General features: G+C 38.7%; 1 protein-coding gene across 1 annotated transcript in view; it reads right to left on the bottom strand.

Annotated features, from left to right (window-relative positions):
• Positions 1–591: 591 nt before the first annotated feature.
• Positions 592–13,520, bottom strand: part of wdpcp (WD repeat containing planar cell polarity effector) — a 68,592-nt gene continuing 55,663 nt past the window's right edge. Inside the window, exons 15-18 of the mRNA XM_088934066.1 lie at positions 7,305–7,458; positions 4,077–4,177; positions 1,707–1,735; positions 592–1,174 (exon numbers count right to left, since the gene is read on the bottom strand). Coding sequence (XP_088790192.1) covers positions 1,124–1,174; positions 1,707–1,735; positions 4,077–4,177; positions 7,305–7,458 — 335 coding nt within the window. The 3' untranslated portion in view covers positions 592–1,123. The remainder of the gene's footprint in view (positions 1,175–1,706; positions 1,736–4,076; positions 4,178–7,304; positions 7,459–13,520) is intronic.

Genomic DNA, 13,520 nt, shown 5'->3' with positions numbered 1-13,520 from the left:
TACAGCAACACTTAAAGAAACAAGGAGTGATAGCAAACAGCTGAAAACGAATACTGCAACAGTAATTTTCAAATGTTTTACTAAACTGTCTCAAGTACATTTAGCACAAAGCGTTCAGAAAACACATATAGAAAGGTATGTAGTGCGTATCAATGTTTTATTTTCATTTAAAGATTTATTTCACATTTTAATTACATACATGCAACATACATGCACATGCAGTATTCTGACAAGTTGTAGATCTTTGTCACAGTGCAGGCTGCAGTGTGGAGGAGTGGTTAGGGCTCTGGATTCACAACTAAAGGATTACAAATTCAAATCACAGGTAGGGCACTGTTGTTGTACCCCTGAGCAAGGCATGTCATTCAGATTGCTCCATTAAAACTGTCCAATCTGTACAAAAATAATACGATTTGAATGAAAGGGCTAACCAATTGAATAATAACTTCAAAATATTGCTTGTGAATTAAGAAAATAACGAAATAAATAAATGTTGCTTTTAGTATTTGTAGGATTCAAGTCTATCTGCACAAGCATTCATGCATTGGTAATGTTTAAAGGAGAAAAAAAACTTTTGTTCCAAACCAACTATTTTCAGTACAAAATCGTTTATTGTACACAAGTCAATTACAGAAAGGGTATATAATGTAAAATATTTCTATTCACAAGCAAGTACAAAACAATTCCAGTTACAAAAATACCCTAAAAAAGAAATTATATGAAAATACACTATATGTACAGTACATGCAAATTATAGATACTGTATATCTGAAAGCAATGAACTTTGGCGCAGGCACATTGCTTTAATAATGATACCTTAATATATACCTCAAAGTGTTATAGCGCCAACTCTACTCCAAAAGAGTTCCTCAGAAGTGACTCATGATTTCTGCCTCCCATTCAGGTGACTGAATGTTCCAAAATAAGCCAGACACTTTGAAGTAAACCTGTTTTTTAAAATGTATTTACTCTAAACTGAAATTAAATGTGACAGCTGTGAAGTACATATTTTGAAAAATAACTGGGAAGAATAATCTGAAAACTGAAATAAGATATAAAAACAGCCTTTTAATTGTAAATATACGGTATATTTGAAGGGTAAATTCCCCAGAAAAATACCTGTTTAAACTAAACCAAAATGGACGACTTTCAGAGATCCGGATTCTTCAGTAACCTAAAAGAAAACCAACTAAAGGTAAAGGAGGGATAGTGGAAAAATAAAATAACAAATACTACACTGGAGCATCGATTAGGGTCATGACTGTACTTGAAAACTGAAGCCCATGTTTGCAGTTACAGTGTATATATCTGCTGTCCAGAAGGATGATGTAGAGAACATTTGAAAGTTAATCTCAGACTGAAAAAAACACAGAACTTTCCACTGCACTGTACGGCTGCTCCTTGATCGAGACATTAGCATTAAGAACCTTAACATGAATGTTAGTTCATGATTTCTTCATTTACATGCATTGAAAAGTTTTGCACATTGTGTTTTCTTGTCAGCTGCTTAAAGAATGCAAAAACTAGGAATTAAGAAACAATTCAACCCAGATGCAAACAACAATTCCTCAGCATAAAAGAAGAGATACATGTAATACTCTAATTCCTTAAAGGAGTGTATTTTTCATACAGTGTTAGTGAAAGCTCATGTTTGGGTATTAATTATTGCTTTTCATTGCAGGTATTAAAAACTGGAAGCATATTACCTGATCTACATTGCCAGCATGATTGTTTCCTAAAAAAAAAAACAGGGAGAAAAGTCAGAATGATCATGTAAGTAAAACACTCTGGGTTCTCAGATAGCCATTTTTACTATGTTTACCATTGTTTTACTTGTATAAAAGGGCTTAAACCTTTCCAGAAAACAGATGGTAAACTTTTCGTGGGCAATAAAATCTGTAGTGTCACAAGGGCGAAACAATCTTGTTTTCAGATCCCACTTACAGAAGTTCTCTTCTTGTCCATAAGGAGTTAGCACCGCCGCAAGATTAGCAACCAAGCATTAGGAACTATGTGGAATGGAGTACATTTTCCGCCTATGGAATGTGCAGACAAGCAGCATTCCCAAGTCAGATGCAGTGACAGAACAGTTTTCTGAATGGCTATTCTCACTTCGAAGCATTAAAAACCCTTTCAGCAAAAGACCCCTGTAGTTTATGAAAGTTGTGGCACAGATTATGGCGCTACTTCTTATCCCTCTGTTCAGGATGCCTTACAGTTCAGCTAATGCTGCTTTAGAGACAAAGAAGCATATGGAGAAGGAGCATGTCATTGTTAGGTTGCAGCCTAAGCCTAATCAGGTGATTCAGATGACTAGAGGCTGTACTTAGCTGGATACCTACAGGCTCATTTTAAACAAACTGGTGTGGGTGGAAGTTTCACAGGATTAGTGCAAAGAGACCACTTCCAATACAGATGCTCTAGGATATCAGTGGTAATTTGGGGCATTAAAGAGACTGCTGTAGCAAGTACAAAGAATACTGTTTATAATAATTTAAAAGATTAATAAAAGCCAATTAGTTTTCCATGATTCCATGATACAATGTTTACCACTTAAGTGAGACAAATCTGACAAATGCTATCCTCCATCACTACTTTGTCAAAAGTCCCAGACTCCAATTTGCAGGTCCTAAGAACAAAATTCTTTATTTCTGAAATTCTGTGCAAGATTTTGAGAGGGATTTATGAGCTTCAAGTCTTTTTTTTTTAGACTTTTTAAAAAAAATCGTAATGACTAATTCCCACATACTGTAGGTTCAAAATTAAATCTCATTATGATTGTATATAAAAACAATGGATTACACAGATTCCTAAAGCTTGTATCTTACTGTACATTAACACTCAAATACATTTATATGTCATAAAATAATTACAAGAATGATTTTATTTGTAATTTATCCAGAATTTTATTGGCTCATTAGCAATACAAATAAACTAAACAAGTAGGTAGGCTATATCCCTGATCCTAAATTTGATGCTAAGACTTGGGTATAAATAAGAAAGTAGTACAGTTCTTCAGCTGTTGAGTGTTGAGTTGATGTGAAATCATGCTTTTTAAAACCCGTTCTATGTACATTATGTAATTCAATGTACTTTATTACATAACCTAATGAGCACAGCTGGTGGACTGGAACTTTCAAAACGATTCATTAACTATCTCTAGGTGCTCATACATTAAAAATAAATGATTCGTTGCTTAGTAAGAAAAGTTGACAGGAGGTCAGCATGTCCGTGCCATGAGTTGAGTTCAATCATAAAGGCTACTATACCAAATGAAATAAAACAAATAAAAATAAAGACTAGATTAAACTAAATGGACATGATTTACACTATGCTTGTGACTATTTCATTCACAAAGTCAGAATTTTGATATTAAGAACAATCACACTGAGCATTTCAGGTACAGTTTGTGTAAATATTGTGTTGAAATCTTTAAAGAATCATAGGGGGTCATATAAAGATACGAAGCATTAAAAAAAATAATTGTCCTAGGAGCAAACTGAGCACTATTAGTCAAACATCCATTTCTCCATATTCACTTGTTTTACCCACACATTTCTGGAACACCACCTCTCTTTCAACCGAAAGACAAAAACAACAGTTTGTGGCTCTGCCGCTGCATCAGAACAGGTTTAGAAACCTCATACTCTGTTCTCAATGGATTTTCTTTTGGGGGCAAATGTCCCAAAGTGGCAATCCATCCAGAGGGGACCCCACTCTACCTCTTTTAGGTAAGATATGAGGCAGCTTCCACATCTTTCACCTACTCAAGCCCAGAAGATCTTGTATTCATTGTATTCATGTTATATACTGTATTGCTAGAAGTAACTTTATCCCTATTTCATATAAAAAGAAAACAATATAGATGTTATATGCACCTAAATCAAGCACTCTATCAGACAAGAGTGCATGCGGATTTTTTCTGACATGCTATATCATAAAATACAAACGAAGGAGACCACATTTACCAGGTTTTTGTGAACAGCTAGAGAGAAATAGAGAAACTGAGACGCCACCTGCGGTGTTACCCCGTCAGGCCTTGAATGGCAGGAGGGGAGCAGAGAGAAGGACCTTACCTGCCTGTGTCCGGGCCCAGGGGTCCCCTGTCAGGGCAGCCTCGTAGGCCTCGATGCCCAGCTCCCTCCCCAGCCTGCCTGTCGGGGTGTGGCCGGGAGGCCTGAGGAGGAAGAGGAGGCAACTTTACGTGCTTGTTTTCACAGCAGCAGCCCAGCACAGAAGGTGCACTTGGAGTAGGGGTATGAGAGGTACAGAAAATAACAACACAGAGGGTGAATTTATTTGGCTTAGCTGTCTCCTAGGGACAGGCAGCTCTGGTGTTTGTACATTTGTGTGTCATGTCTCATCTTTTGTTCTTTTTTTAAACTGCTTTTGTGAAGGAAACACACAAAGGGCATGTCAGGCCTGTGACCTATTTGTTTATTTGGATCTTTAGTGGACCTTCTCTGTTTTGTGCCAGGTGGTCTTTCTCCCTGCCCTGCTCAGGCCCGCTGGCTTTCTCAGACCCACTGGCCAGCTCCGAGCCCGTCATGGTGACTGCAGAGTGTGAAGCATGAGCTCCTGAGCGCACCAAAAAATTCTGGGGAAGAGCCCCAGAGCCCAGCAGACGTACCCTTCATGGTTCGGCTACAACATCAACAAACAGGGCAGCGCAGACAGGATCAATGAGGCTGACAATCCAGAATCAGTCAGCGATCACTTTGGAATTTGAAAACACCATAAAGCAGATTTAATGGAAATCTCTTGTTTTACCTCAGTGAATAGAGATGGCAATATAATATTTGTTTTTTGTTATACCTAGACCAGAATTAGTCTAGAAAATCAGTATTAGAATAATTAGTATAATTACACTGCACTAAAATAATTCATTACATGTATCCTCTAAGGCTTGTAACACAAGGCAGAAAGGACACAGAGAGAAAGGAAAATGACATTTTTAATACAAGGGACCCAGTATCTGTATTGGCTCTCTTGGTACTTTGACCTCACAGGGGTACAAGCCTTAAAAATAAACACTAGATCTCTCCAGCACACACAAGAAAAAGATAAATAGACATCACTTCTAAGGCAACACATTTCCACTATTTATTTTTACTATTGTATACAATGTTTCACAGGAATTTTCATCCTAAAACAAAGTGCATTATAAATATCATAAATGGCTATTTTAAAATCTTCTGTGAGAATCCAAGAATTTAAACATAGTCAGGCATTAAAAGGTCAAGTAGCTTCATAATTTGGTGTTAACAGCATTGTAACATGGAGAAATAACTTTAGAGGAACTGAAACCAAACAGGTCCAAAAAGTACAGTTTTGTTAAAACGCAAATATTAACATAATCAAATTAAAAAAATCAGGAAAGGCCTACAAACAAGGAATGATTAGACTGCCAGCGCTGATTTGTTGCCTCTGATTGCCTGCCTCATTACTGAAAAGGGCTGAATTAAAACCTTTGTCTGCACACATGACAGGCCAGTGGTGTGAGCTGTAGGACAGGCAGGCTTGAAGACCTGACCGAGGCTTAAACTTCCAGCGCAGTGTGCTTGAGTATAGTAAAGGATGTGACTGCTGCACGAGATGACTGCAGCTGTTTATTAAATAAAAATGTCAAATGATTCCCACAGCTGCGTGTAAAGGGGAGAAACGCAAAGTATTAGTGAAAATGTTGGGATTTTTCCCAGATTTCTGCCTTCTTTTGCTCCCTGTACAGTAAGGCTTTATGCACGCTGCTGTGAAGCCACGAACCAATTGTACTTCTCATCGGCTTTCCCTGAGCCAAAATAAAGCTGGAATAATGCTCCTACTCCATCACGCTAAGCCTTATTGGCTCAACATAAGAAACAATGAAACTTCATCTGAGACCAGATTAGGTTGGTTAAAAAATTGAGGGATTGTTTTTCTTTCAGTCTCCATTATCTTTCCTATAGCATCTTGATCAGCTTCCTTACATACTGTCACTAATTCTGTGAAGACCTGTAAACTGCTTTTTTGGCTGCCAAATTGCCGTAACCCTCTTATTTTATGTTCTAAAAGAGCTTAAGTCTGTCCATCCTCTTTGGATGTGCCTTTTTAAATTGGCCGATACTGGGAGGATTTTAGATATATCTAAAGGCTTAGAAGAAGATGTAGTTGCCACTGAGCCTCCAGTTGTATAGTCAACAAGCATGAAAAGCCTATAAGGATAAAAAGAACAAGACCATTTTTATCTAATACATACAAATCCACATAAATACTCAATGTATTAGAGAAAAAAACTATACACTTCCTTTTCCCCCCTCAAATGGAGACAGATCAAGCCATCCACACATTTGACTCGTGTGTTTAGTCACAGTGTTGTTCTCTTCACTCCTTTTCTATTTAAATCGTGTTCATATAGAGGCCTCCTGATGATATCTTGCAGGAGATGAAAAAAGGGACGATACTCCCACTTTCCTTTCAGCTTTTCAGCCCAAGTCAGATTATTATTTTTCTTCTGGTAATGTTTGAAAACTAAGTCAATTTTATTTTACATAACTCCAAATTTCTCGGTTTTTTTAAACAATACCAAGATTATTTTCAGAAATAATCATTCAACCCCAGTTATAATTTTGCTTTCCACTTAGTCCATTATGAGGGAGAAGGCAAACTGAAAACCAGATTTTAAGATTTTTTTTAAATGTACTTTGTGCAACATTATTGGACACAGTTATTAATAGTGTCTGTTAATTCTTGAAATAAATGAAAAAAGGTCACCTGTTATAAAAGATGTCTGCATCTCAATTTTCTGTGCGATAATTATAAACATGATTAGTAACAAAATAGTGGAGATGAAGGGACATTCGATGCTCTTGAAATCAATAGTTTATAGTTTTGGATTATGGACTTACCGATGCAAAATACTTTAACTCTCACTAATGTCACTGCCATCAGGAATGTTCACACATAAGGGTTACTGTTGTTAATCTAAACATGGATCTCAAAAGCCTCTTCAATACTACTACTACTACTACTACTACTAATAATAATACTACTATTTAATTTTACCATTTCCTATTGAAAGTTTAAGAACCACAAATCCCTTAATTAAAACAACTTTTTCAAAATACAATAGCTTTACCATAGTTCTACCATAGCTGATTATGTAGTACAGGGCCAGTGAAGACAACACACACAAGTATGCAGTATGTACACAAGCACGTCTACGAAGTGGTTGTAACATCCATGCAGATTGCAAATAAAAACATTTTGCACTCAAAAGATATGAAAGATATCTTTAATCAGCAAGAGAATTCCGTCCGGCAACTCACTGAAAGTGCAAGCTGCTCTCCGAGGCTGTGCAAAAGGACGAGTGGCTTCCTCCTGTTCCGGGACCTGGTGGGCTCTGAGCCTTCCTCCATCTGTCCACAGGAGAACTGCGGAGTCCTTCGTCCAGAGGCTCACCACCATTCAAAGATCCCTGCTCTTTTGAGCACAAACACAATACAGGCATAAAGTTAGACCCCCTATATAAAACAATTCCTTTTTTCAATTCCTACCTATGCCTTGTGCACACAGGAGATGCTTCTGTGGTCTAGAATCAATTTCACATTACTCTGACCATCGCAGAGCGGGAAATAAAGCAGTATTCAACCTTGTCTCTTTACTACTTAAAAATGCAGCATTTCAGAGAAATAAGGGTTAACAAATGCTTCCCAGGTCATTTTTTTGTTTTTCACAGACTTTTGACAACAATGCCGGTAAAAACATCTAACAGGTACTTTGGGAATGCCACTCAGAGTGACATTTCCTAGCTACTCCCACAAAGTAGAGAGACGAGGTAGGAAATATTGTTCTTGACGTCTTGCGGTTACATGGCTTTCATACAAGAAAGGTGGGGGGGGGGGGGAATCTCAAATAGCAAAGAGATAAAGCTTTTCCACTTTACTACAACAGTAAAGGCCTGGAGCTAGACCTTCCATTGTGAAGTTAACGCAACAGAATAAGCATCTCTTGGATATTCCTTGTGGCTAAATGTGCTGAAAGAGCCGAGCTCACATTCTTTACCCTATTACACACGACAATGGTATATCTTCCTACATCAGCTGAGTTGTCAGACAGACATTTAAAAGTGATTTCCTTAAGGACTGTGAAGCACTGCCATCTTTACGTTTGAAGCAGTAAAATAGAAAAGACCGTATCGAGTCGAGGGTTTCATATTAGAAAATCAAATTAAGAAAAGAACAACAAATACAACGTCTTCTCCATCTGTTTATAATGGAGCAAAGAACTAGCGCTAGGACATACAGTACATTGTTTTTTTTTTTGGTTGGAAAGGCAGACTCCTTTTTTGGTCACTCCTCTTGATTAAAAAGGAACTGACATGAAAAGTTCAATACTTCACCTTACTTCGCCGTGTTTTGTCCCACTGTGTGACACGACATCTAATAAAAACTTCGAAACCTGACATGGAAGCCGGGCGTCCCGACTTCCTGAGGTAGGTGTGAACGATTTCGGAACCCTGAAAGACGATCTGATGGGTGAATTGGTGGCTCACCACGTGATGCTTTGTGCGGGCCGTCGTGTCCTGCACCTCAGCAGCGTCAATACGAGCTATGCTGAGCTGCCACTCTTGGCCACAAACCCGCACAAAGCACAGAAGGAGGATAAAGATGCCCACTGGCCAGGGAGGGGAAAGGCACTAGGGTTTGCTCACCTCAGTAACAGATGGGTTGAATTTTTTTAACCCCGACCTTTTCCAAATTGGGGAGACGGCATGAACAAAACCCTGAGAAAATCTAAATGTAGAGCTGCTAAATTATTCACGCACTCAAAAAGGCAGAGTGGCTTCATGTAACAACAATGCCTTTCATGTGCGGTGGCACGCTCCTGTATTTAGCTAACACCAGGTAGTAGCTATTCTGAAGTGTGAAAGCTGCACCATTCCAAAACATTTCTGCTGCATTTGGAATAAGATAGCTGCCTTCCTGTGCATGGGTTATTATGACCATTCATCTGTAAATCTTAAGACCGGGGTCTACAGTCCTGGTCCTGGAGAGCCTCAGTTCAACAGGTTACATAGGTAGTCTTTAAATCATCAATTCCTAGAGGCCTGAAGCTATTTAACTGTGATCAATTAAACATGCGGTGTGTTCAATTAAGCAATTAAGAGATCATTTGGAATAAAAAAATCAAAATATCCTTCAACCATCCAGAACCAGTTTTCCTTTCACTGAAACATTACTTGCTTAATTGATCAATTCCTACGCTTTAAATAACAGGTGATTTAGGATGATCTATAAGAATAACTGGAGTGGGGCTCTCCAGGTCCATAGCTGGAGACCCTTGAGGCTTAATTCTTACACAGCACCTAATTACATTTATTTGAAAATAGAATAGACCAATGAAAAAAAAGACATGTCATCATTATTTTTATAATATATTTGCATATTAAATGCATGGATTCATGCTGTGTTGAATCATGGACCTTATCTTTTTGTGTAATCAAGTCTCTGACAATACTGTGGCTTATGGACAAAAAAAATGTTTGTCTGTAACTGTCACAGGCACAATTTCCTAAAATATTCCCTAATGACCAAATGACCTACAGCAGTGTTTTTATTTTCCTTACCATTAAAAATATGTTGAGAGAAGACATTCTTGTGGCAGTTATAGTGTTGCGACTGAAAATTTGACATTGTGTACGAGATAACATTCACTACAAAATATTGTAAACAGGTCAATCAGTTCCAAATTCAATTTACACCTGCCATTTCGCTTTAGAGCAGTCCTCTGGGGAAATGGGAGGGACACATGAATGTTTTTGTTTCTATTATTTCAGTAATTTGTCTGTCAGCTTCAGTGGCTGTTCATGCTGTTCAGTTGGCCGGAGGAGCGATGCTCTTCGAACTGGCTTTGTGTGTGTCAGGTGGGGTTGGACAGGGTGAAAGCTCACTGAAATCTGAACTGCCCTCCCTGTCTTTCATCTCTGTACCTTTAAAGTGAGGCCGGCCGGAGAGTGTGCAGATCTCGGAGGTGTTAGGGTCCTAAGGCCTGTCAATGTGGCATGGCCTGTCAGCTTGGCTTTTCAGTTACAGATGCGGCCGTGAAAACCGAACCCCAGATCTCAAGAGGTGAAAGCCAAAGGACTCTGTACAACACCTGCATCCCTCTGGGCTGGCCATGAGTCCTCTCTTTAAAGTACTGCCTGAGAGACATTCTCCAAATGGCTGTAATAACCTGCTCATCACATAGGCACTGAGTGTTTGCTTTGATTTCATCTATAATGTCTGCTCCACTACAGACTGAAGCAGGCAACCTTGTTTTTTGTGCAGATATACAGTGGAAATAAAGTAAAGCACCAAACAGTGGGGGGATCCCTAGTGGCTAAATCACTAAGGGAACTTGCTCAGAGCACAGGGCTCTTTGACCTAAATGCTGTGAGTTTGATCCTGGGTCATTTCACCAGCTGGCTGTGACTGGGACTCCCCCAAGCAGGGGCGCCCTGCTGGGACAGGGTTGTTAGGGTTTTTGGCCAGGGCTCTCTTGGCTCCCAGTGCACGATGACCTCTGTACCTCCCCAGGCACCTGCAGACCCGCAGTGACTTCAGTGAGGGATGTACCTCTCTTCCAATCATCAAGTCAGTGCAGAACCTCCTGCACGTCACTGCAGAGACGTGGCACAGCAGGACTGATGGGCAGGAAGGGTTGATTAGCCTGTATTTCCGCATTTCCCTAATGCAGACATAGAGGTCATTGCTGAGCCGAGATACCAGACGATTCTGAATGGGGCTGCTATAAAAGTTTTCGCACATCATTTTAAAAATAGCAAATAAAAAAACAAACAAACAACAATTCCGCCTTTTCTGTTTGGTTTTTTTAACCCTTTCAGCGATGTGCGAAACTTTTTCAATATTGAGTAGCAGCCGCTTATTCAGAATAGTCTGGTATCTCGGCTCAGCAATGGAAGTAAATGATAGCTTTGATGTAAATATCAGCTAGATAAAATAAAACCTATAATCACCAATAGTGAATTTAAAAAGCTTTTAAGATGTGAACAGATGTTAAATGAGATTAAAATTAAGACAAAATTTGAGAACTTAATAGCTGTGCTTCCACGTTTTTTCTATTTATGCACAGTCATTATTTATAATTAGGCCAGTACAGCATGTAGCTACTAATTAACTTAAAAGCACACTTAATGCCAATTTACATACTGACAAAGAAAAATGCCAATGAGGGATTTAATATGATAGGTATCTTAATGAACCCAAAACAATGTATTTGGTTACACTAGCATCTTGGTGGGTAAATTTATGAAAACTGTGACAAGTTCTATCTCCCTAACAGTAAACTCATAGTGAACACGCAAGACTGCAAGCTACGAATGGGGTCATTCTAAATATTTACCTACAAAGGAAATAAAATAACTTTATAGCATTTAAAGGCTGGAGATACATTACTCTTTGCTAGATCTAGCTTTAATTTTCTCCATCCTTTTATTACGTTAGAGGTTTTAGACACAAAAGCACCTCTCTAATCAATGTGAAATCAAGGGTTAGACTTTTCTAAACTGAAATGGTATGCCATAGTACAATAAATGAATAAAGGTGCAGGAACACTGAGGTATAGTAATGTGTAACTTGCATGTAAATTGTAAAATGACCCGGGAGATAAAAGCTACTTTGTTAGATTGCAAGACTGTAACTCTCCCAAGAGTGTCCAGGCTAATGAAGTTAAAAGCAGCCCTCACTCCACCTCTCACTGCTCTCTCAAGAGCACCGATTCACAGGCATACCAATAACTGACACCCGTCTCTCAGACCAACGCCTCAAGCCCTTTCACATTTTAATGAATTCAGCATCACTAAACCTCGCCACCGTACCACCGTGGAGAGCAGTCTTTTTAAGAAAGAAGGAATGCAAGCTCATAAACACTTATTTCATTTAAAGAAGCCATTGAGAACAGTTCCAGATTGCAGCCATAGTGAAGCATGTGTCCGTGCTGCTGCTCAAGTAGGTGTTTTTGTTTCCACATTCCCGGACTAATGCCTAACTCTCCTTTTTTTCCCAGGGTGGAAAAAAAAAAGAAAAATAAAAATCAAACCACTTCAAAAATAACTCTAATTCCAACTTCAGCTAATGTGCTCTGCTTACTGTATAAGCCATTGTAAATGGAAACCGTGAAAAGAGAAAGTATTCTTGCTCAAGAAGAAGACATTCACAAAACTGAATTCCTTCCTTCTCAGTAGATAACAATGTATCACAGCTAAGACGAAAGCAGAATTCATTTAGAAACATAGCAGAATCGTTCTGGAAAACTATTCAAATAAAAAACGACAAGCTAATTTTTTGGTAGGTAGTCTGTAGTTTTGGCACTTTACAAGGCACAAAGCTTTAGACTGCTATTTCGTGCTAGATGCTTTGCATTTCAAGAGCGTACGCTGTGCTTTCAAAATTGTAGGAGATATTGAAACACTTGCTTCACATTGATCAAATAAAAATGAAAAAAAAAACATAAAACTGCAACTAAAACATAGCTGCAGAAAGTACTTAAGAGGCAGTCATTCCATCAAACAATGGGATCTTTTATAAAACTGTTCTATATAAAATATTAGCTGGTGTCTGAAAATTAGTGCTACTGTTCATTTATGTACCATGTAATTAACGGTTCTAGGATGGGCATCACACTGGTGCAGTGGTCAGCGTTGCTGCCTTGCAGCTCTGGGGCCCTGGGTTTAATTCTTGGGGTGCTGTCTGCATGGTGTCTGTATGTTCTCCCCGAGTTTCTGCCAGGTGCTCCAGTTTCCACTCACAGTCCATAGACATACTGCCAGGATAACTGGCTTCTGGGAAAACTAGCCCTGGTGTGAGTTTTTTTCCCAGAATTTGCTGCCCTTCTTCAAACTCCTTTTGGGACTAGATTATTGATTTATATGCTGGAATACACTGATGTGAAAAAGCCCACATTTGATTCATTCAAATCTAGCTCAGGGGGTAGCTCTGCCATGTTTTCCACAAAGTAATATCCAGGCAATCAAATATAATTGCTGCTTTTTAACTATTAACATCAGCAAAGTGCTCCCAAAAAGGTTACATCGGCACTGCTGTATTCTCCATTGTCTTCGGCCTGGCAGAGTCCAAGGATATGTGATGCCCCAGGTAAAGTGAAAATATGGAAATCATCAAGGACATAATTAGAAAGCTTCCAAGTGGAACACACACCACAATCCCCCCAGGAAACATCCAGCTTCTAACAAACTCTCAAGGAGTTAAACTCTGTCTATTTGCTTCCCTGAATGCACCCCCCCCCCTCCTCTTTGCTTTTCAAATTAGGAATAACACATAACCCAAATTAAATACGATTACAAGACAATTTTAGTCTATCTGGCCTCAGCAATTAAACAAATTCAAAAAGACATCATAGAACCTTGACACTCATTTTATACTCTTCTGGATCATTCTAAATAACTGGATAATTTATTAAAAATGCCAAAATTATTATTTTTTAATTATACTGCACGAGTACTCAAACTGTGACTATTCTTT

The sequence above is a fragment of the Atractosteus spatula genome, chromosome 15 (genome assembly GCF_055471065.1).
Source record: "Atractosteus spatula isolate fAtrSpa1 chromosome 15, fAtrSpa1.hap1, whole genome shotgun sequence".
Classification (NCBI taxonomy): domain Eukaryota; kingdom Metazoa; phylum Chordata; class Actinopteri; order Semionotiformes; family Lepisosteidae; genus Atractosteus; species Atractosteus spatula.
Note: the sequence above shows the minus strand (reverse complement) of the source record. Positions and strands in the feature narration are given on the sequence as shown.